This window comes from Trichomycterus rosablanca, chromosome 19 (genome assembly GCF_030014385.1).
Source record: "Trichomycterus rosablanca isolate fTriRos1 chromosome 19, fTriRos1.hap1, whole genome shotgun sequence".
Classification (NCBI taxonomy): Eukaryota; Metazoa; Chordata; class Actinopteri; order Siluriformes; family Trichomycteridae; genus Trichomycterus; species Trichomycterus rosablanca.
In genome coordinates, this window is record NC_086006.1 from 24439785 (window position 1) to 24464088 (window position 24304).

General features: G+C 40.0%; 3 protein-coding genes across 3 annotated transcripts in view; 2 read left to right on the plus strand and 1 right to left on the minus strand.

Annotated features, from left to right (window-relative positions):
* The first annotated feature begins 241 nt into the window (after positions 1 to 241).
* LOC134333920 (chemokine XC receptor 1-like) lies at positions 242 to 2185 on the plus strand. The gene is made up of 2 exons (XM_063016085.1): positions 242 to 245; positions 1179 to 2185. Exons 1-2 carry the CDS (start codon positions 242 to 244, stop codon positions 2183 to 2185), a joined length of 1011 nt encoding a protein of 336 aa, XP_062872155.1.
* A 1246-nt stretch (positions 2186 to 3431) lies between these two features.
* Positions 3432 to 4406, plus strand: LOC134333921 (chemokine XC receptor 1-like; the record flags this gene model as incomplete). Its single annotated transcript, XM_063016086.1, has 1 exon — positions 3432 to 4406. A coding segment is annotated over one exon (975 nt), but the record flags the coding sequence as incomplete, so codon positions are not given.
* A 2277-nt stretch (positions 4407 to 6683) lies between these two features.
* The window catches only part of cc2d2a (coiled-coil and C2 domain containing 2A), a 32238-nt gene continuing 14617 nt past the window's right edge, over positions 6684 to 24304 (minus strand). Inside the window, exons 16-39 of the mRNA XM_063015652.1 lie at positions 24006 to 24146; positions 23463 to 23619; positions 22971 to 23215; positions 21950 to 22127; positions 21722 to 21875; positions 21479 to 21626; positions 20411 to 20549; positions 20027 to 20230; positions 19829 to 19921; positions 18662 to 18753; positions 17655 to 17822; positions 17468 to 17573; positions 15679 to 15788; positions 14761 to 14857; positions 14225 to 14323; positions 12639 to 12815; positions 11589 to 11792; positions 11068 to 11157; positions 10850 to 10963; positions 10181 to 10315; positions 9605 to 9727; positions 9014 to 9072; positions 8541 to 8718; positions 6684 to 7670 (exon numbers count right to left, since the gene is read on the minus strand). Coding sequence (XP_062871722.1) covers positions 7482 to 7670; positions 8541 to 8718; positions 9014 to 9072; positions 9605 to 9727; positions 10181 to 10315; positions 10850 to 10963; positions 11068 to 11157; positions 11589 to 11792; positions 12639 to 12815; positions 14225 to 14323; positions 14761 to 14857; positions 15679 to 15788; positions 17468 to 17573; positions 17655 to 17822; positions 18662 to 18753; positions 19829 to 19921; positions 20027 to 20230; positions 20411 to 20549; positions 21479 to 21626; positions 21722 to 21875; positions 21950 to 22127; positions 22971 to 23215; positions 23463 to 23619; positions 24006 to 24146 — 3400 coding nt within the window. The 3' untranslated portion in view covers positions 6684 to 7481. The remainder of the gene's footprint in view (positions 7671 to 8540; positions 8719 to 9013; positions 9073 to 9604; positions 9728 to 10180; positions 10316 to 10849; positions 10964 to 11067; positions 11158 to 11588; positions 11793 to 12638; positions 12816 to 14224; positions 14324 to 14760; positions 14858 to 15678; positions 15789 to 17467; positions 17574 to 17654; positions 17823 to 18661; positions 18754 to 19828; positions 19922 to 20026; positions 20231 to 20410; positions 20550 to 21478; positions 21627 to 21721; positions 21876 to 21949; positions 22128 to 22970; positions 23216 to 23462; positions 23620 to 24005; positions 24147 to 24304) is intronic.

Here is a 24304-nt window from a genome sequence, read left to right on the forward strand (position 1 = left end):
TTTAGGGGAGGAACATCTTTTACAGATGTAAACCCCACCAGAGACGTTTTACATTCAGTTCGGTGGCACACAGTCATTTAGACTTATATTTTTATCTGATTACTTATGTTACTCTGCTGATCCAACTTGAAAAAATTATAGCAGTTTAAAAGGAGCTTCAGTTACTTACACTTAACAGGATTAAATGATTGACGTTTTGGATGGTCTTTGACCCAAACTAGAGCAAACAATCGGAACCAAAATGGGTATGTAAAAATATTAAATATTTAGATGCGTGAGGGATTGCAGAGACAAAAAAAAAAAAAAAATAAGAATACAGATAAAGTAAAACGTTTCTTTAAGAACATGTTCTGTATGTTATGCCATTTTTACAAAGTAGTTTTTGTGTTTTTTTTTAATAATGTAATTTTCTAATAAATAAGACTGCTGGCCACAAAAAGTTTTATAACATCATTTAACTTTGTTTCATGTAACTTTTCTGTGTCCATATTAATAAAGCAAGTTTGGCAGCACCATTTAAAAAGAAAGGTGGCTCAGGGGTAAAGTACGCCAGCACACCAGAGTTGGGGTTTCAAATACATCGTATCGAATCTCAGTTCTGCCTTCCGGCTGGGCTGGGCGGCTGCATGAACAACGGTTGGCTGTTGTTCATAGGGCTGGGGTAAAAAGTCGGATCATAGGTCCCCATAACTGGTGCAACTTCGGCCCCTGCTGGCTGACTGATGGCGCCTGCACAGGGCTGAGGAATAATGCTGATGGGGGTGTATCCCTCCGTTCACAGTGCCCGTCGGTGTATGAACTCGACTTGTGCAGGTAAAAAATGCAGTCTGTACTGACTGTACGTGCCGGAGGGGGCGTATGTCAGTTGAGAGGCGTCCTCAGTCAGCGATAAAGGGTCGAATCAGTATAGAGGATGCAATGAGGGTAATTGGACACGACTAGATTAGGGGAGAAAATTGGGGGCAAAAAGTGGGAAAAATAGAAAATTAAAAAAAAAAGAAGAAGAAGTGGTCTCTTTGCCAAAATCAGGTGGAAATTCCCAGTGGTCACCTTATGCTTGGTCTGGATGGTTAAAATCCTTATATTGTCATGACAGAGCCTAAATGTTCTTTAAAAATGTATGTAAACTTTTAGTTTTAACAGTACGCATTTGACTAGTCTCTTTTTTTCCCATCCAGACAACATTACAGTGCCAGAATTTAACACAGATTATCTTGATCCTGATAACGTTAAAGATGATTTGTGTGAAAAGGAATATGTGGCCAGAATTGGATCCATTGCCGTCCCAATATTCTACAGCATTGTGGTCATCCTCAGCCTGGTCGGAAATGTTCTGGTTCTTGTTATCATTTCACTCTACGAGACGCTCAAATCACTGACCAACATCTTCATCCTGAACTTGGCTCTGTCGGACCTGTTGTTCACTCTTGGACTCCCGTTTTGGGGTTGTTATTACATCTGGGGCTGGACGCTGGGAGAAGTGGCCTGTAAAGCCGTCAGCTTCATCTTCTCGGCTGGATTTTACAGCAGCATCATGTTTCTTGTGCTGATGACCATTCAGCGCTACATGGCGGTGGTGCACCCTCTATCAGGATGGGAGAAAGGAGAACATGTCGCCTTGATCCTCATCGCTACCTGGGTGGTGAGCATCTCAGCAGCTTTACCAGCTTTAATCCTAAGCTCCGTCATGTCTGATCAAGGAAAACTTTACTGTGAGCTCGAGAGCACTGAAGCTTATCTAGCCGTTACATATGAACAGAACGTTTTTTTCATCTGTGCCTTCATGGTCATGAGTTTCTGCTACATAAAAATTCTGCAGACAGTTTTTAAATCTCGGACTAACAAAAGACACCGGACTATAAGACTCATTTTTTGTCTTGTTGCCGTCTTCTTTGTCGGCTGGGCTCCTTACAACCTGGTGATTTTTCTCAAGACGTTCACTTATCATCAGATCCCATTTTTTACAGATTGTGATGTCACACATCATCTTGACTACGCATTGTACGTCTGCCAGCTGTTAGCCTTTTCCCACTGCTGCCTCAATCCGGTGTTTTACGTGTTTGTTGGAGTAAAATTTCGCAATCATTTAAAGGTGATTCTGCAGAAAATTTTTCAAAGGCCAAGCAACACGGGTCCGTCTCCGTCACGAACTGCTGTCAATCAGTCACTGGGATCCATGTACTAATACTGCAACAGTAGAGGAGATTACTGACACACAGCTGTGTGATCTGGGTGAAAATTAACTTTTTAAATGTGTTTTTATTTCTCATACTTTCTTTTAATTAATCCCACGGACAGATGGACAGATCATTTTTCTTACAAACTTTCTTTTTTTTCTATTTATTTTTTATGCACTTTCTCCCATTTTCTCACAGTAGAGTTTGTTCAATTTGTCTTCCGCTGCTGGGGGATCCCTGATTGCAGTCGAGGTGAGTATATTTTGCTGCTTACGCCTCCTCCCAGGAGGCACGCAGCCCTTTAGCGGAACCCTTTTTTCACCCATGCATTCTGCACAGGCACCTCTATATTTGCTTATCAAGGTCCTTACACAGTGTTTAAAGACTCAACCCACATAGTCCGGTCATCCCTCCCTGCAGGCACTGCCAATTATGCCCGCTATATGGCGCCCAGTCGATCGGTGGGAACGTCGAGTTTGAACAGAGGAGTCAGCATGTAGTTGGTAAGGCGTACCTTACCGCAGCATCACCTGAGCGCCCCCGAACTTTGACAATGTAAATCAGCTGAAATGCATAAAAGTAATGCTGACAAGTGTTACTTGAAGTTATAACCTTTCCCATTCGGAAGGTTACGAGAACATTTTTAGTTTTTTGAAGAGCAGCCTATTGGATGATGAAGATTTGGATGGTCTGACTGGAAGAGAAACAGGAATTAAAGAAAAATGGGTACATATGTTATTTTTAACTACTTAGATTTAACTGATGTAGATAAATTCCTTATTATTTTTTCTTAAAACTATATTCTCTTAAAACTTTAAAGCTAACCAACCTTCAAAGAACCAAAGAAAATCAATTATAGAGTATATTTATGATAGACATCAGTATAAAATTTTCTTTAGAACAACTTTGTATTAATGAACGAAAATGTTGCATGAAATGGTAGAATTAATACATACTTTTCTTAATTAATACATTAATTCTCTTTTCTGTCTTTTCAGAAAACTTTACACAAAATCAGACTTACTCTGAAGAAGTATGGGCCCTGCTCACCCAAGAAGGATGGGCCCTGCTGTGTCTGGTTCCTCTCAAGGTTTCTTCCTGTAATTTTCAGGGAGTTTTTCCTTGCCACAGTCGCCCTCGGCTTGCTCAACAGGGGTTTTTGTATCTGTTGGTCCTGGATTTTGTAAAGTTGCTTTGAGACAATGTATATTGTAAAAAGCGCTATATAAATAAAGTTGACTTGACTTGACTTGACTTGACTCTGATCATGATTACCTCAATTACTATGAATATTATGATGATATCGACAATATTATAAATGATTTGTGTGAAAAGGAATATGTGGCCAGAATTGGATCCATTGCAGTCCCAATATTCTACAGCATTGTGGTCATCCTCAGCCTGGTCGGAAATGTTCTGGTTCTTGTTATCGTTTCGCGCTACGAGACGCTCAAATCACTGACCAACATCTTCATCCTGAACTTGGCTCTGTCGGACCTGTTGTTCACTCTTGGACTCCCGTTTTGGGCTTGTTATTACATCTGGGGCTGGACGCTGGGACACGTGGCCTGTAAAGCTGTCAGCTTTATCTTCTCGGCTGGATTTTACAGCAGCATCATGTTTCTTGTGCTGATGACCGTTCAGCGCTACATGGCGGTGGTGCACCCACTATCAGACTGGGAGAGAGGACAGCACATTAACTTGATCCTCATCGCTACCTGGGTGGTGAGCATCTCAGCAGCTTTACCAGCTTTAATCCAAAGCTCTGTCATGTCTGATCAAGGAAAACTTTACTGTGAGCTCGAGAGCACTGAAGCTTATCAAGCCGTTACATATAAACAGAACGTTTTTTTCATCTGTGCCTTCATGGTCATGAGTTTCTGCTACATAAGAATCCTGCAAACCGTTTTTAAATCTCGGAGGAACAAAAGACACCGGACTATAAGACTCATTTTTTGTCTTGTTGCCGTCTTCTTTGTCGGCTGGGCTCCTTACAACCTGGTGATTTTTCTCAAGACGTTCACTTATCATCAGATCCCATTTTTTACAGATTGTGATGTCACACATCATCTTGACTACGCATTGTACGTCTGCCAGCTGTTAGCATTTTCCCACTGCTGCTTTAATTCGGTGTTCATCATTGCAGAATTTTGGCAGAAAATGTTTAAAGGCAGAGCAACTTCAACTAAAGATACTAAGGAAATTACAGAACCGATAAATTCACTGTAACAGTTTAAAGGTCTACTGTGTAACTTTTGGCATTTAGGGATTTGGTAAGACTCTTAATTCTGAATCATTAGTTGTTTAGTACATATTAATGAACACATTCAAGTAATTGTCAAGTAGTGTTTAGGATTGGGTATTAATCCACTGGGATCTATCGTCTATGTTTTATTCAAAAATATGCATTTAGGCCAATCCTACAGCTCTGTGAATGAATCCTAAGTTTTTCCTTTCCATTTGCAAATGTTATTTTCTTCAGTTTAATTAAATTTAATTAACTACTTTATGCAGTGAGTCCAGTTCAATTTTGAAATACTGGGTGCAAAGCAGGAATGTCCCGGACAGAGTGCCAATTAATCAATCAATTAATTAAGCCCCAAACATAACCGATCATGTCATGTATATAACTGGCCGGCCAATAACACCTCTGAGATCAGAACCCAGGACTGGCAACATTACAAAGTGGTTAATGCTTTACTGTCCTGGAAAAGTTTTTTTATGAAATGTGTCACAGGCCTAAATTGCAGGAATGGATGTACTGTATATAAACATGCACCCAAGTGGTGGAATGAGCTTCGTATGTCTGTACGAACATCTGAGTCTCTCACTGTCTTTAAAAGATTATTAAAAACCTTCATCACCTCTTTACTAAACACTTAAGCTGACTTGTACTTACTAACGCTCTTATTCATTTCACACAGGGTTTTCACCAGATTTGTATTCTTTGACTGTTGTCCACTTAAACTTGAGTAAGGTAATGTTCATTATGGAAGCACTATGTAAGTCTGGATAATTTTTTTTATTTGTATCTTCCATACCGTCCCAACTTTTTCTGATTTAGGGTTGTATACGGTCACCCTTTAAATAATAAAGCTTTGTGGTGGGCATCCCAGTCATCTGACCTAAATACCATTAAAATGAGAGAAACTAGAAGGCATGAGGATCTGGATTCTTCATTCTCATTAAGCATTAGTAGAAGATGAAGGTTGCACACAATATTAAAAGCAGGGTCTTCAATAACTGACACACGAGTTTGTAACAAATTAATTAATTTTCTTGCTTTAAAATTGATTAAACAAACGAACCAAAAATATTTGTATTTTTTTTAACTCATCTTCAGCAAGAGTTGCAATAATTGTGCCTCTGACTGTAGAAGGTATGTGGTATGAATGTAGGTTTGTAGGTTATAAAAAGACTTCCTCTCTAATCCGTACACACATCACTGTTGCACAAGTAACAAACACACACCCGTTCTCATGAACAGCAAAGTCATATTAGTATACATGCTTAGCACCATAAACTATTTATATGTAGTACAAAATCAAAAATACAAATTACAGATAATACCGAGTGATGCTGACTGTGACATTTCCATTTATATATGGAAACCCACATATTACTGTAAATCCAATGAATAAAGATCAAAACTATCTTTTTTCTGTTTAACCACAAACTCTTGATTGTTTATACAGTTACCGTAACAAAAAAACTCCCACATGATGTAGGAAAAAATTCAGCTCTTCAAAGTGAAGCTTTAAACCTTTTTGAAAATGTCATACAAACCACACAGGTAGGAAGTGTGAAGTTAAAAAACATGAAAACATACCGTGTCTTAGAAAAATATTAGCCTTTTTCTTTATACATACATGTTTTGAAAGTTAATATAACGACTCTGTACAATTATAGAGAGCAGAAAAGCATCAGAATGGGCAAGAAGAACCTTGAGGCTGATCAGCAACAAAAAAACTGTGGCTGAAGGCACAGGTTTATCAACGCTATACAGTTATAGACTGGAAAAATGTCCTGGTCTAACAAGTCTTAATTTCTTCTGGGTCACACAGAGGGTCAAAACAGTGTGAATCCATGAACACAACCTGACTGGTGCCAACAGTCCAGACTGGTGGAGGTGTGGACACAGTTAATGCCAATCAATCATCATTTGAACGCCACTATTTAAGTACTCTTGCCATGTTCATCTTTTCATGACCACAATTCTATCTTCTAATAACTACTTCCAGCACAATAATGCAGCATGTGAAAGAAAAAGTCTTCTGGAACTGGTACCACTGGCCTTCCCAGTCACCAAATCTGAATTTAATAAACGTCTTTGGTATGTGTAAGAATGGAAGATTGACAGTGTCACAGAGAGCCTGAAAAATCTACAGAAACTGTGTGACAATCATAAAGAATGACTCAGTATTAATATAGTGAAGTGCTTAGTGAGTGTATATAATAAAGTGTCCTGTATCATAAAACCATTCTATACATGATTCCATACATCCATCATGATTACTGAAAATATTTTAATACAAAAACAGACAGCAGTGCAGTACATGAAATTATACAGACACGGGTCAAGAGCTTCAGTTCACATCAGAATGAGGAAACGTGACCATGGTCGTTTGCCTTGCATTGCCTCAGAAATCGCTGATCCCTCAGAATTTTCACATGAGTCTCTGGAATTAACAGTAAATAATGCAAAAAAGAAAGAACCATCCAGTCAGCAGCAGCTCTGCAGGAGGAAATATCTCAGAGAGGTCAGAGAAGAGTGACCACACTGGTTTGAGCTGACAGGTGGACAAAGGTTTTCTAAAATAAATATCCTTCATAGACTAAAGAGAAAAACATGAAAGAATGCACAACACATGAAACTACAGCTGATGTGCAGAGCGGAAGCTGCGAGTAATCTGAGCAGGAAATGTGCTTTAAACTTTGAACTATTTCTTTACAGTAAGCCGACTGCAGTCTCAGATGTTTGTCAGTTTGGTCAGTACTATCTGACTTTTCTCATTAAATAAGACCTTTTCACCCGCAGAGTTGCCACTCACTAGATGTTTTTAGTTTCTTGTAGTATTTTGTTTAAAATAATTAAGATCACTTACTAATAAAGTTTATGGTAAACATAACCGAAGCTCGCATCCCTCCCTGCCTGTCTGGTTAGCAGGTATTTCTAATAAAGTGGCCAGTGAGTATAACTATATACATATATACATATATACATATACTACATTAAACCAAACAACTCTCAGAATAAAAATATCTACATTTAAAAAACTCTGAGGCTAAACAGTGACATGAACACTAGTGTGTGCGAACCAGCGAGGCCATGTAGACCCACACAGAGAGGACGTTACTGGGATAGGGATGAACGTACACAGCCAGCGCAAACTCCACATTGGGAGCCTCCACCTTATGGACGCCGGTGCTGTACACGGCCTCCACGATCGGTCTGATCTCAGAGAACGGGAAGTGCAGAGGGAAGCCGGAGATCTGAAAATGTACAGAGGAGCAGATGAAATAGGTAAATGTTTACAATGGTTCCTCTTTAGTGTACAACACTTGTACGGTCTTAGCAGTCTTATGGCCAAAAGTATTAGGACCCCTGACCATGAGCATTATGGTCATTCAATTTTAAATACAAATGGTATTAACATAGAGCGACCTCTGTGTGATCTTTTCAGCTATAACAAGAGCCACTCTTCTGAAAAGGCTTCTCACAAGACTTTGAAGTACGTCTGTGGGAATTTGTCCCCACTTAGTCAAAAGAGTGCTTGTGTGGCTAGGCACTAATGTTCGTCGAGAAAGCCTCATTCCAAAGCTGTTTAGTGGGGCTGAGGTCAGGGCTCTGTGCAGGTCACTGAAGTTTCTTTAAACCGAGCTTTTCTTTATCTTTCTTCGACTGCAAAGTTTTTACCCCTGTTGGCAATTGATGTGGCTGAAATGCATGAATACAATGTCTTAATGTCCCTATAATTGTGTTTACTTATTTTTCCAGCAACTGTTTTATCTTGGTCAGGGTAGCTGTGGGTCCGGTTCACCCAGAAACACTGGCCAGAAAACAGAAATACCCTGGACAGGGAGCCAATCCATCACACATTTACATTACATTTACATTTTCAGCATTTAGCAGATGCTTTTATCCAAAGTGACTTACAATACAGTGACCGTATATATTCTAAGCAATTGAGGGTTAAGGGCCTTGCTTAAGGGCCCAACAGTGGCAACCTGGCAGTGGTGGGGCTTGAACCAGTACCCTTTTGGTTTCTAGTCCAGTACCTTAACCACTAGGCTACAACTGCCCTACCTCTGGCCTGATGTGTATGTAAATCAAAAATAACAACATGGTAAACTAGTGCTTACCCTGTAATCTCCCAGCAGGCTTTGCAGCTCGAGTCGATGCTCCTCAGCAACCTCACGGCCTCCGCTCAGTTCGAGCTTGGGCAGGAAGTGACGTAATGTAGATGTGCAGTAGCGGTTCCAGCGGGTTGGGTTCCGCGGTCGCCACTCCATGATCTTCTCCCTCAGCACCTTCTCTATCCTGCAGAATCACACAGTGGAGCAGACTGATTCATGTGATCACTTTATCCTGATCAAAGTCATGGTGGGTCCGGAGCCTATTCCAGAAGCATTGTACACAGGGCAGGAATACCATGGATCCCTGGTCACTGCAGGCGTGCAGCACTAAAACTAGTTAGTAGATCATCGGGATTGTCAGTTGAATCAGGTTGCACATTGAATTTATTTACACATACTACAAAAAAAGCAGTGACATGAATAAACAATGTCAGAGTGAAAGAGCATTATGGGTAAACATTATCCTAATGGATGCCTACCTGTCCTGTAATTCAGCAGCCGCTACTTTGTCAGTGCGCCTGTATATCAGCTCCTCTGGCTTTAAAAGCACACAAACAAAAACATTAAATTTTTTTATGAAACTGTGCATTTGTAAGCAGAATTGTATCAGATTGCACAAAAAATAATGCAAAATGCTTTGAAAACACTAATGACAGAAAAAGGTTTTGGCTTATTTGCTGTGCTATTGTTCAGGTCTCCATTGGACAGCGTGGACTGTTTCTGTTTGAAGACAGCAATTATTAAAAGATGTGTTTCAGGGTAAACAAATGTTGGAAACTTTCAGCCAGCATGAAAAGAAGAGTGTCTGACCATTAAATGTCTGAGAACTCAGTAGCAATCATTAGTCTTCTTCAGAAAAAAATTGTCAGCATTTTATTCTCTGTTTTTACACATACTGATGCCAGAAAGGTTTTTTTTTTTTTTTGCATTTTCCCCACAATTTTCTTCCCAATCTAGTTGTATCCAATCACCCAATTACATTTAGCTTTCTCTACTGCTAAAGACCTCCACTCCTGACCGAGGAGAGCTGTGACTATCACCTTAGAAAGCAGCCCTATTGCTTCCTTTACCTGTACGCTGGACAGACCGGGATCACGAAACGTTCTGGAGAAAAAAGGCTTCCACCACTTTGGTTTGGTGACGTCAAAGCTCATCCTCATTGGAGAAGCGTACGTCTGGATGTTAAACCATACCTGCCAAAATGATAAAAGCAAAAAGCAATATGAAAAGGTGCATAGATCAGAATTTCAAATCAAGTGGTTAAAAGATGAACTACTACAGCAAATCCTATTTTCTATCCCAACTTAGTGTATCATGAGATGCTAGCTATAAAGAAAGGGAGTTCACTCGGTTTGTCTGAGCTGTTAAGATTGTACTAGAGTGATGGGACCATCTTCTTTTCATCATAATCGTAAATAATAAAATATAAAAGTTGATTATGATTTACTATTAAAATACCAGCTGTGCAACACCATGTCTCCAGTGAAAAAAACAAGGATATTTGTTTAAGGCTGCGAGTTATTTAAGAAGGGCAAATAGAGGTGCTCATGTTGTCTTTTGGTGCTTTCTGTTATCATTTCAACATCAGCTTAAACTGCTGGACATAAATCTAAAATGCACATCTGTGTGTGTTTGTGTGTACTTACATTGTCTGCATTAACCAGGCATCCAACACTCTGTAGGGGGCAGAAAGTGTCATACTGTCCATAGTACTGACCCGTACTGGGATTCCAGATCAGGAAGCGGTTTTGTTCTTGGCTCAAAACGTATGCTGTTTGGCCCTTCAGTGAAACACAGAGACACACAAAATCAGATTTCCATTCTTATTTATTCTGTTCACTCTCAATACAGTACATTTATTAACATACACTGATCCGGCATAACATTATAACCACCTTCCTAATTTGGCCCTTGTCAAACTCGCTCAAATCCTTATGCTCTGCCATTTTTCCTGCTTCTAACATCAACTTTGAGGATAAATTGTTCACCTAATTGCTGCCTAATATATCCCACCCACTAACAAGTGCCGTGATGAAGCGATAATCAGTGTTTTTCACTTTAATGTTATGCCTAGTCGGTGTATATTAGCATACAAATGCATTTCATACCAGTATTCCTCAACATTACACTGCATGTTATTTCTATACGTCAGACTGATGGTATTTTACAGTTATAACTTTTTATGTGAACACAATTTCAGGTGTTAGGACCAAGTGGCTATGAAGGCAGATTATACCATATATTAAAAAGTCATTTAGTCATATTCAGTTCCGTAGAAAGGTTTAAATTATAACCTGCTGCAAAACAGAAGTTACCTCCGGGATGGCGGTTCCTATGATAAGCCAGGCCTTTTTCCCCATGGATAAGAAGTAGTTGCAGAGTAGAACAGCGTGTTCCTCCTCATCACCAGCTAACAGTGTCAGAAATTGCTGCAAACGTGATCAGAAATGTTTCAGATTTGACATGATTTATCCTGAATGAGATAACAGAATCCTACATGAAGAGCGGCCTGAAAGTGCTGAGGGACACTCACATCGCAGGTACTCCATAAATCACAGATGCCTGCAAAAGACACGCTGTCTGGCAGGAAGGGAATCAGAGAAACGTATCGAGCAATCAGTTCCTGGAAAGAAACAACATACCGTCACAATTCCAAGATTACAAATTTCCTGTAACAAACATAGATAAACTATATGGACAAAAGTAAATGGACACCACTTCCAATGATTGAATTGAGATGTTTCAGCCACATCTATGGATAACAGGTGAATAAAAACTATATAAGGTAAATGACTGCCTTAAACATAGGGACAACAGTGTGGGGAATTCCCCTTTCTCTTTCAGCATTATTATGCCTCTGAGCTCAAAGCAAGCTCTTAGGTCAGTTGTCCCAATACTTTTGCCTATACTGTGTTTCACGACAGGACAAAACTTGTGTAACCGTTACCAGCAAAAAAAATGCACTAATCTTTACAGGATATGAGACCTTTAACAATAGAAAGCAGAATAACCAGCCCTCTGTTACTTGTGATGTGATTTAAAGTGTAAGCTGACCGTGGCTTCCTGTGGATTATTAGGGAAGACATCCAGCAGCTCCTGTGGAGGTGTAAGGGCTCGTATAAAACGGGTTATGAAGACTCTTTTGCCATTCATATCCACAACAGTGGTGAGACAGGGTCGAGCAGGAAAGCGGCGACCTGCATCTTTCTCAAAGCTCTCACAAGCCAAAAGCAGCTGCTCCGTCTCCTGGCTGTCAAACTTGATAAAGATAAAAACAGCTTAGTTAGAGATGATTCAACATTCAACAGTTGTTTCTAGAACTGCACTTTGTCTGTAAATAAAAGCCAATGATCCAGAGGAAACTGAACTCTACTTAAGTGAAATACAGTAATGAGATAGTAGGGATGCTTTTATTTCCTCAGACTATGTTGCACATAGAGTTACCTTGTTTTTAAGTATATTTACACAGAATTGCTGACGTGGTTTAGAACTTCTAGATGCTTTAGATGCTAATTTGCAAAGTTTCAGGCTTTCCCTGCTCTTAACTAGGGTTTAGTCTGATGCTCTACAGTGTTGCACTGAATCTTTTTGGATCTGTGGGCGACTGGATCTTCCTTTAGCCGTTTGGGTGGCGCAGTGGTCTATTATGCCACCCCACGTATGTATCAGCCAGCTGGGCATCTACAAAGTCATGATCGACTATGTGTAGGGAAGGATGCTGAAGCCCTGCAATGGATTGAGGTCCTGTCCAGGGTATTTCCACCTTGCACCCAGTGTACCCACCACAACCCTGACCAGGAATTCAATTAAAACATATTTTAAAAATCAAAAGTGGTTGCATAAATTTTTAGTCCCTGTATATGATGATTTCTAATATGAAAGCCTAAAATAAAGATTTGAAAAGTGTTAAGTAGAAAAGGTTTCTGTTACCTTTAGGTCCTTTATATACAGTATCATGAGAAAGCAGCAGAATAAAGAAACACAAAACACCAAAACAATGGAATGTATCTTTGAGACTTCAAAAGGCCAAAAGAATGAGAAAAATAGATCAAAGGAAGCAAAAGAACAAACTGAGAAAAGATGGATGCCACATGTGAGTTGTACCTTCTCTCTAACAGGGTCTCCAGGTACCAGCTGGGGCTCGATAGTGATGAAGAGTGTAAGGAAGGTGCCCTCACTTAGACTCCTGACTGCATCATAGCCACCCTCGGTGCCCAAGCTCCGCTCCTTACTGTAGCCTAGCAGCACCGGCGGTGTGGCCACTTTAAACGTCCCGTCAATCTATCAGTCAAACAAAGAACGATGACCGGACGGTTAGATTCCAATCTCCAAATATTGAAGGCATTCTGACATGCCTCAACCCTCAGTTCTAAAACAGCCTATTTATATTATCTGCCAACTAAATGTGAACAAATCACAGCAGCTTACACTTTACCTTACTGTTAAGAATTGAGGTAAAATTCATGTCTAACGTGAGGGATAATTTAGTCAAACATCAGACACATCAAATTATATTAATTATTAATTTGTTGGTCCAGAAAGTTCTTTAATGCCCACTGACTTTAGCTTGTTGACTATGGCAGATAATTTTTCCAGTTTGCCTGCACCCTGAAGTATTTAGGTCTCCAAATACCTGGAACAAATAACATGTAAAGCCTGTTTGCTTGTTCTTGGATAACATCAGCTGTGTACCAGTTAGAATTTTGAGCATAGAGTTCACTTCACAGCTCCAGTACAAACTAAAGAAGCAAAATTGGACGCCATGTCCAAGTTAATCAACATTTGGTAGGTTAATACCATTAAAATTAATTGATTTTACTTATTTAGTTGTTTTACACCATGGTTATATTCACAGCAGAAAGGGTGAATAATTCTAATGTATAATATCATCTTCGTCAAGAGCTGTTATTAAGTTAATCTTTAAATGTGCTCTTTTATACCAATTTTTTTTCAAGAAATGAAGGATTGTTTTCATTTAAGCTTGGTTAAACATGTTGTTATAGTCTTTGGTATTGCTACAGATTATCATTCCTGTGAGTATTTAGTACATTGTCAGTATGTGTTTAATAGAAACAGGTATCCTGCAGGTATTATACCATTAAATGTTTAGATTTAATGAATGATCCATTTAATCAGTCAGTCATCATAAGTGAGTGTTGTACAGTATAATCTCCAAGATCACGACCATCGAACCGCGAGCATTTTTTTTTCGCGGTTTTTCTCCCCTTCTAGCGCATCCAATTGTTCAATTAGCATCGTGCTTCCTCTCTGTCTATGCCGAACCCTGCCCTGACGGAGGTGATTGAAGCTAACCCGTATCCCCTCCGAAACACGAGCAGCAGCCAGATGCATCTTTGCCACCCACACATTGACGAGTTTGGCGCCACCTAGCGTTGCATGCGGAGAGACACACCCTAAGGGCACCCTCTCCCATCTCTGTGTAAGCGCCTCCAATCAGCCGGCAGAGAACGCAATCGCATTCTGACAGAGAGAGACCCACATCCGGTTCTTTGTCCCACCCCCCACATGAGCAACCGGCCAATCGTTGCTCATATAGCCACTCAGCTTCGAACCGGTAAAGCAAGGCTGGATTCGATACCACGCTCTCAGAATCCAGCCCTGGTTGCAGCGCGTTTCTTTTTACCGCTGCGCCACCTGAGCGGCGAACCGCGAGCATTTTTACGACGTACCCGTGACTGCAGATAAATGGTGCTAAATGGAATCTTGATGGAGCCTAGCCAGTGTCTCTCTATGCGAGTGTAAATGCTGCTTCCTCTTTCTCTCTCATCCTAAAAGGGAAACAGAGAAAACAGAGTAAGATCTAAAATATGAAGTGAAATCTTTTGCTTTAATTAGAATCAATACTGTGCAGAGTTCACTGCCTGACAAATTTACACAACCTTACATTCCTGCCTAGTTTTTAACACTGATGACCTAAAATTGCATCAACAGTTTTATCCAGGGTGACTAACATGAAAAGGCTCGAAAGTGGCAGCAGTGTGGCCTGAACCCAAAACCATCCAACAAGAGTTTAGTAATTTAACTGATGAGCCATCACTGCTGACACAAGTGAGTTTAATCACACAGATACGCAGAAGACAAAACGGATTTCAATAAACTAGACAAATATTTAAACATTCCACATGGGCTGTTTTACTTGTCTGACTGGTTTCACCGAACACCAAGGTTTAATCTGATAATATCTGGCCTGCTGTGCGTCTCTCACCTCCACCATCTCATAGAGAACCTCATCGAAGACGCTGATGAAGACTTCGTCACATACAGCCTGCAGGCTCGAGGTGCTATAATCTCCATTCGGAGCACTGAGGAACACACAGGACACAAAACGTATATTCATTCATAAAGCGAAACTCACAGATTCCTGTAAATATGCTTACACTTCTTCTTACACTTCTATGTGTGAGAATCAAACATACAGCGTTCTCTTTTACATTCAGTTCCCAATACTGAGGAAAAATCCAAATAGCAACAAAAAACAGCTGCAAATACCATATTAAGAACCACTGCTGTTTCTACACTACTAACACACTTACGTACACTAGGGCTTTATCAATATGATCGTTTTACCACTGATGCTATTATTAAAGAGATACGGAGACCAAAGTCAAACTATATTTGTCAATATAATTTTTAAATAATCAAAAATAAAGCAAAAACCAATAGATTTTTCCTAAAAAGGTAAATATATTATTAGCAATGGTAATATTATTATTAATAATATTTTTTGAAATGATATTTATAAATAATAATGCACACATTTTAAAAGATTACTGCAGTGCAGTTTATCATAGATGGTTCTCTGTTCCTCTGGCTCCTTTCAGGTCATTTTTTTATTTATTTACTGCACTCTCTGTCTCACTTTCCTAATTATTAATTTGATAGCTGAATTTCCTTTACCTTCAGAATGATCGACACTTGTTGAGTTAAATCTTTCTGATTAATGGCAACAGCTTTTATAATGAAGCCAGGAGCAATTTACACAAGAATGTTTTTGTATTTGCAGCAGTACATTTTTATATAGTCGGTATATAGTGGGTTGATTTAAAGTGATATATGCACTGGAAGGCACTGCTATAGGCACTAAATACCACGGTAAGAAGAGATTCTGAGGTCATAAACTCACCTGAATGGCAGCACCAGCTCTTCATTCCAGCAGGGGTTTGGTCCCTCAGCTGTTGAGGTCTGCAGCACCGTGCGCTGAAAAGAAACCTCCACAAAGGGCCGGATCAAAGGCTAAAAGCACATACAGAAAAAGGTTTTTAAAACTCATAATTTAGTTAAGTATTTGTTAAACAAAAACAGATTAAAGGTGCATGGGGTAAAATTTTGGCACTAGTGGATACACCTTAAGCATAGTCTTATAATATCATAGATAATCATTATACCTGTGAACAGTAAAAATGGGGTTCTTTGGCAGTAGGGATGTTGCTTTCTCGCTTTTTCAGGTTTACAGCCCACATCAAGTAAAAGTCAAGTCAAATGTTTTTTACAGTGAACATACTACAGTCTTAAAGCAACTTGACAGATCCCTGGACCAAACCCTCCTTAATAATTAAGGGCACAGGCAACAGTAGCAACTGCCTAAATATTACAAGAAAAAAACCTTAAAAGGGACGTCCAACCCTGTTAGGTGATGGGACCTGATGGGTTTTAACATTCCTGCTTTATTTTGTTCTCTGAACATTTGTAGCTCATAAAACCCTTATTAGACATCAGGGTTCAATGTCTAACTGTCTAATCCAGCCTTTCTCAACCGGGGTGCCGTCTGGCTTCGTCAGGGGTGCCGTCAAAAATATTCTCATGTTACTGATATTATGAAATAAATTAAAAATAAAATAATAAAATACAAAAAAAGTCAACTTATCATGAAAATGTAGACCATTAGCTGACTCAAACATTAAATTTGGTCTCACACGCCCCTTTCCCCATGCTACAACGTCAACGCGGGTTGCCTATAGTGATGAGTCGTTCGCGAACGATCCGATTCTATTGAACGGCTCTTTAAAATGAACAAAAGGAACCGAGTCGCGCCTCTGGGAGCCGTTATAATATATATTTATATTTCTGTGCAGTACTTAGTTCTTCTTATTGGCTGTAATTCAACCATTCCGCTTCTATCAGTAGAGGGAATTAATCACTCATAATAAGAGATGTTTATTGCCGAAAATCACTTTCAGTATAGCGGAGAGAGCAAACGACACACACACGCACACCTACAGAGAGAGAGCGCATTACCTCATTAATGTAAATATTATAATTTTTATTGTTATTATTTTGCACTGCTTTTATTAATATTTTATTCTATTTTATATTTTTGCACATGTAACTGTTTTGTATATATTTGTTCTTTTTTATTGTTCTTTTTATTATTTCTCTGTAACTTGCTTTGGCAATACGAATGTCCTTATTTGTCATGCCAGTAAAGCTTCTTTTGAGTTTGAGTTTGAGAGCCGTAACCGAGCTACAGAGAGAACATGCAGACAATGAGCAGTGCTAGTGGTAAAATGACAAATAATTGAGAAATAAACTATAAACTTGTTTAATGATGTTAAATCTGATTGGTTCATGACGCGTATGTTTTAAAGCAGAAACAAACACGGGTACATCTCTGCACAAGTGAGGATTTTTCTGAAACTTAATGAATTGCAACCACAGTATGTCTCTTATCTGTAGTGTTTTTGTGTGTTAGCAGTCCGAGGGATGCAGAGTGTAAGTTTTTAAAATACATTTTAGACTGGGGTGACTTGAGATTTTGAATACTTTTTAAGGGCCGTGACTGAAAAAAGGTTGAGAAACACTGGTCTAATCAAGCTAGATCAGACCAATTCTTGACCATTGAAAAATTGCTGCTCCTGTATTCAGGGGTCACAACAGTGGCTCATGTATGGAAGGTTCAAGTAAAGGTGGCTTACCTGGCCCTGAGGCCACTCACCACCCTGCAGTGCTGTCTGAGAGGACTGAACTGCTGCAAATGCTTCAGTGTATGGGCGTGTGCTCTTAGACGCTGCTGCAGGTTTACTGGAAATAAAAAAAAAAAACTAAATTTAATCCATTTATTAGCAAAAAACATCTGGTTAAAAAAAACTTTAGCTGAGCTACCTGGTGTAAGGTTTGCGGACGGGGATGTCGTATCCTCTGATGATGTTCAGCAGGAGTTTAATGTCTCCGTCACGGAGGTTCTGAGCGGTCACTTTCTTCCTCTCTTTTCTTCGTGGCTTTAAAGGCCGTTTGGGCTCGGCCAGCTTAAAGAGGTTAAGGCCCAGAATCCTGAACAAACAAAAAGGCTGCTGTGTGATTCGGACTAGTCTGCAGTTTTGTCGTTGTTGCGGGAAATAAACTCTGACTTAGCATCACCCACAATGTTCATGTGACTGGGAGCAAATAAAAATAGGTCAGAACAGCATCAGATCAGCATAATCACTGAACTTCACCCAGCCAGTTTCACTAATGGTCAGTCATGCTTGCCAGGCTGGTGAGACGCTAGCTCATAGGGTGAGATTTTGGGCATTAATTTTACATTTTCTTTCATTTTTGGGTTCCTCATTCAGCAATGTACATTGTGGTGTGTTCTTTGCAGAATAAGTTAAGGAAAAAAAACTCAAATCCAGTTGCATAAAGCAAACCATTTAACATCAACTGTATATGGTATGTGTAATAAAATAGTCAGAATTTAGTTAAAAGGTTGCAGTTTCTAACAAATTGGGCACTGAGAGAATAACTGGGTGCACTAAATAGAGTTTGATATTAGGACTATTCAGGGAGAAAGAATGAGTAAACAAAGGGGACAAACAGAAAAAACTGAAAACTCCAGAGCACGTACCCTTTGGTCGGACCTCTACATACACAACAACACAAAGCAGAAACAAAAGGCAGTAAAAAAGAATATTATCAAATAAATATATAACCAACTGAAAAATAACATGAATAATTCTTATTTCTTTTTCACTTTGACAGTTCATAACTAATAAATTGGTGGTGAATAGGGCTAGATGATATAATGTTTTCAAATAGAAAAGTTGGTGGCCCAACTGGTGAACCAACTGAATACTGTGATAAATAACTTTGACAACCCTAGTGGTGGACTGTAAGAAAGAAATTGTATTTACCCGATGCTCGGCACTTCCTCTTCCACTATTACATCGGACAGGATATAATGATGTTTCGCTATAAGGAAGCGATTAATTACAGACTCTCGAACCTAAAAGGAAAACAGTGTTAGGGGTGAAGTTTAACCATCATTCTAAGAAAGTACTGTTTAAAATATGTGTTCCACTTAATGTATTTCCTGAAAATAAAGCAAATTGGAACAGCAAGTGAAAAACTCAACGGGGAAGTCATTGTGGAAATAAACTGTGCCAAGGTTGAGCAAAGGTACACCCACCGACTATCTCAACACCAGAAAAGTTTAATTCACACTATAGGCTCAACAGTATGTGGACACCTGACCATAAGATTGTCGGACATCCTGTTTCAAAACCTACATTCATCTGGAAAATATTTCCACATATTTGGACTGTATGTGGTTGATGATGTGCCCTTTCAGTGAGCATTTGTGAGTTCTGCAGTCTGAACTGGAGTGTATTATAGGGGTTAGGTCAGAGCTTTGTGTAGGTTCTACTACTATTGAGTATTATAGTCACAGCAGTTGCCAACAAGTGTAATAAATCAATTATATAAAGCAAATTATATGCTTCCACTTTTTAGAGAAGGCCCCTTTAATTTTCATCATTACTGTGTCCCTGTGCTCAAAGCAAGCTCTATAAAGACATGAAAAGCTCAGTTTGTGTCCAGCACAGAGCCCTGACCTCAGCCTTACTGAACCGCTTTGGAAAAACTGGAACATTAATTAAGGCTTTCTTGACCAACATTAGTGCCCAGTCAAGCAATTGCTCTTTTGACCAAATGGACACAAATTCCCACAAAAATACTTCAAAATCTTGTGAAAAGTGACTCTTGTTGTCACATAGAGGTCACTCTGTTTTGATACCAAATGTTTTTAAAATGGGATGTCCAACCAGCTCATGGTCAGGTGTTCAAATAATTTTGCTGTACATCAAGCCATAACTGCAAAATCAAACATTTTAGACTAAGATTCTGGTAGAATTGGATATTAGTATGGTGTGTACAAGGTGCCACCTTGTGGTTTTATTTAAATGGATGCGCTCGTAAACACAGAAGGACAGGGGCATTATGAATGAAAACCTTCATATGAGAAAACCATGGATGTGTAGAATTGCTGTACTGCTGATCCATCTACATACAGACTCACTCACTTTCTGTAAGTACTTGGCCACCAGCGCTCTGTGTGCATCTATGTGCTCCTTTGTGTCGACCTCTTCTCCTTCCTTTAGCCTTTGCTCATAATCCTAAAATATGCACACACATTCAAACAGACCAACCATCAAATCCTACACACTGTAACATAACACAAATCAATCTGTAACTGAACAAAACCCAGCGGAGCGCCCAACCTCAAACACTTTCTCCGAGATCTCGCGCTCGGAGGAGGGAACAGATTTTAAATGTCGAAACTCTGGAACCTCCTGACTCCTCAGCCTGAGCAGGCGAAAGCGGCGGGAGCGCTCCAGTGCCTCATCGGACAGAAAATTAAACTCCTCCTGCAGCTGCTCCAGTCGGAAATAGTCAGGTACTGCCATCTCCCCTCCACTCGCCACCTAAGGCAGAATAGAGGTGAGATAGTCTATGCTGGAAGTGAAGTCTAACTGCTTTCTGACACAGTTTCTCAGATATTTGCGTGAATGCATGTACTTACAGATTGCACTTTTGTTTGGTAAATACAGTCAAGTTTTCTTTTATTAGCTTATATGAAGCGCTTACTGTGTGGCTTTACTCACTGAGAGCAGCTGCATTATGGAGGCATTGTTGGGGTCATTTGGGTCGAGGCGAGACTCGGCTGCCCATTTTCCCAGCTTCTTCATATCATTCAGGCCAGACGCTCCAATACATGCTATAGCATCCAGCTGCTTCAGTCCACTAGCGAGAGTAAAGGTGAAAGAGAGAGAGAGAGAAAGAGAGAGAGAGAGAGAAAGAGAGAGAGATGTGTTTACATCTGTAGATGCACTTACATTCATGACAGGAACGGTAGTTACTCATTACACATGGTTCATCAGTCCACAAGGTTATATCAAACACAGTCATGGACAATTTAGTGTTTCCAATTCACCGAAGACACAACCGGAGAACCGGAGGAAACCCACGCGGACACGGGGAGAACATGCAAACTCCACACAGAAAGGACCCGGACCGCCCCACCTGGGGATCGAACCCAGGACCTTCTTGCTGTGAGGTGACAGTGCTACCCACTTAGCCAGTGTGCTGCCCTACTGTGTTTACTTTAAGTAACAGGAAAAAAAAAAACCTGAATGAACATTGCATGCCAGATGTTATGTCCTGTCATGTGTGGTCATAAAGTTTTATGTTAAGAAGATGACCAGTACTGGTGATACAACACCAGTGGTATTATAATATTTAAAGTACTTGGGTGGATTGGAGTTCTGCCTGGGGTTTGTTACTGCAATGCCATCAGTGCAACCTGATCAGGACAAAGTAAAGGTAAACATGAAAATGAAATAAAAATCAAAGATCCCTGTTGTTTGCGGAATTGGAAAGTAAATTGTGTTGTGAAAATACTGCTTAGCTTAAAGCATCCAAACCACAGATCAAATAATCATCTCACATTACTCATTTCATTTTAACCAATAAACTAAACTGTGCTGCCTCATCTATTTGCCCTTTTAACCATTTATTTGTTTTTTCATTCAGGTTTTCGGTGTGCATTTGCAAAAAGAGCTGGATGTCATATTATATCACTTATTATACTACACGCTCGCCGGGGGTAGTAGTTTGTTTGTGTGTGTGTGTGTGTGTGATGGTGTTTACAGTGAGTAATTTTAGCCTCTTACCTATGTAAGCCCACTCCAGACTGGCCAAAGGGGGGAGCGAGGGGCATGTCGTCCTCCCCCACGGCCCATGATACACAGCAGGACAGTTTTCCAGAGGTCAGCAAGGTCTGCCTGTTACTGCCGTCAGCCGTGAAAGAAATGGGCACGTCTAAAGCATCACAGACAAAATGATTTCATTTAAACATCAAGTTCCAAGTGTTTATGGTTGTGTGTGTGTGTGTGTGTGTGTGTGTGTGTGCTTACCACTGCCGACACCCTCATGATTAAAGCTGACTCTCTGGTTGCTGCTGAACTCCATTTCTTCATATGAAGCACTTCCTGTTAGCGCAGAAGGTTCTGGAACTGGTGCGCACACCTCAGCCAGCAAATCGCAGAATGAACCGGCACTTTCGTATACCTGAGACCAAGTGCATTCAGTCAGATCCCACCCTCGCTCATCAAATCCCATCAAAAACCTCAGACACACTCTACCTGCAGTTTGATGCTTTCGGGCCAGTTGATGATCTTCAGGTTGAACATCTGGCCGAAGTGAACTCTGAAGTCCATGCTGAGCAGGCGACTGTCTGTTCTGGAAACTTCTTTATCGTTGTACAAAACTTTGATGAAGAGTAAACGCTTGGCCACATCTTCCCTCCGCGCTAATTCACCACTGGGAACACAGTGAGATCCAAGATATGAAGAACACGTGGGGCACAGCTGTGAAAATATTTGCCTCTTTTGATGCTTTCAATATATTTTTTTATAATATGTACTAACAATTAATGAGGCCAGAAGTATGTGGACAACCCCCATTGCTAACAGGTCTATAAAATAATTGATATACTTTCAAATTCGGGGCATCTGTTTAGAAAAGAACCCTTTCCGCACATTATGTTGGACAAAACAGGATTCATCGGACCAGTCGACCTTCTTCCACTGCTCTGATGTCCAGTTCCGATGCCTCTGTGCCCATTGTCGGTGCTATCGATGGTGGACAGGAGTTTGCATGGGCACTTTGACTGGTCTGCAACTATGCGGCCTCATACACAAATTAATTTGAGTCACAGTAGTAAGTAAAGGAAAACACATATACTGGGGTGAAGTTGTGTAATACTACTGATTAACACTGCATCACATAGTCACTCCTTAAACCAAAGACTCTGTCCCAAACTGCATATTATTACACTAACTAGTATTTCATTAATTCATTAACTAATTTGTACCATTTTGCACTAAATGGTTTAGAACAATGTATCTGCTTCCAATATGCTTATGAGTAGACTAAGCTTTAGTAATCAATCATTACAGATGTGCAGTACAGATGTGCAGTACACAGTGCACATCTGAAACATCCCTGACAAAATACTCTCACTGCAACTTCCACAGGCTTTAATGTAGCTAAATTATCAGAGATAGAACCAGATGTGTGTGTGTGTGTGTGTGTGTGTGTGTGTGTGTGTGTGTGTGTGTGTGTGTGTGTGTGTGTGTGTGTGTAAGATATCTCTGAACTCACCGTGGACATTGCTCATTGGGAGTGACTGGACCGGAGACAGTAAGTTCCGGAATCAAAACCGAGTCCCCGGGTTTCCTGCGAATCCTGGCAGCTTTCTCTCGTACCTGCTGCTCCAGACTGGCCAAGTCTGGTTTCTCTGGGGGCTCTGGCTTTACTGGTTCCGCTTCTAACTCTTCCTCACTGCACTCTTCCTCATCTTCATTATCATCCTGAGGCTGTTGCTTTTTCTTCTTTTTTACAGCCTTCTGATTTGAGCAGAAACAGATAGACAAAACTTTGAAGACAATTTAGCTCTTTCTTTATTATATTTATACTCATTATTAGACAGAAGTACTCACTGTTCATACCACAGATGCACTAGTTTTACCTAATTCCACTTGTTTATTAATATTGCTCTTTAAAATACTGATTAGTTATATCAGGTAAAGCTCCTGGCTGGTTGATATAAAAACCTGCAAACACTCAGGCTCACTCTGGAACAAAAAATAATACCTGCTTTCTTCTCCAGGATTTCCACTTCTCCAGGTGTTTCCTGTACTCACTCATCCTCCTCTCAAAGTCTTCCATCATCTCCATCCGCAACTCTGCCACCTCTGCCAGGATGTCATTCTCATGTTCACGTTCGTCCAGAGCTCGATCCACTGCTTCTCTAAAGAAATGTTTCATGTTTCAAAAAAAATCTACAAATCAAAATATAATGTGTAATTCATTGCCATACAGGCAGAAAAATGTGTTGTTTGCTGCAGAGTTCTGGATTGGAAGAGTAGAAACTGATCTTTCGCTGTTTGTTGAAGAACGTTGGGTGGTGTTGGTTGTGTTAATTGACTGATATTAATAGAAGGGCATTAGACTGTGCTGTGACTGTGATGTGGATTGTTCTGGGCTGAATGGTGTTTGTTTATGTTCCTCAGTGACAAGTGTGATAAGTGATTTAATCAGAATATGTGAACATTTGTGATTGTGAGTGAAGTTGCTGTTCAGTGTTGTTAATGTTTCCTGTATAGTATTAGTGCACTTGTGTTCAGCTGGACGTACTTCCTGATATAGAGTTTGTACGGTGTGTTGGTGAACCTCTGGAATTCCCGCAGTGCTTTCAGCTCTTTCCATACTTTGATGATGCTCTTTAACAAAGTTCTGTCTCTCTCTCGCTCCAAATCTCGAAGCTGACGAGTGTGTCTGAGAAAAAAAGATAACACACACTCCTTTCTTTTTCTCCACTGATTTTAGACCTACTCAGAATTGATACACTAACAATGAACAGACAAACACGTCACACCAATTTTTTTTACATAACATATGGCCAAAAATAGATGCCTAACCATGAGCTTGTTGCA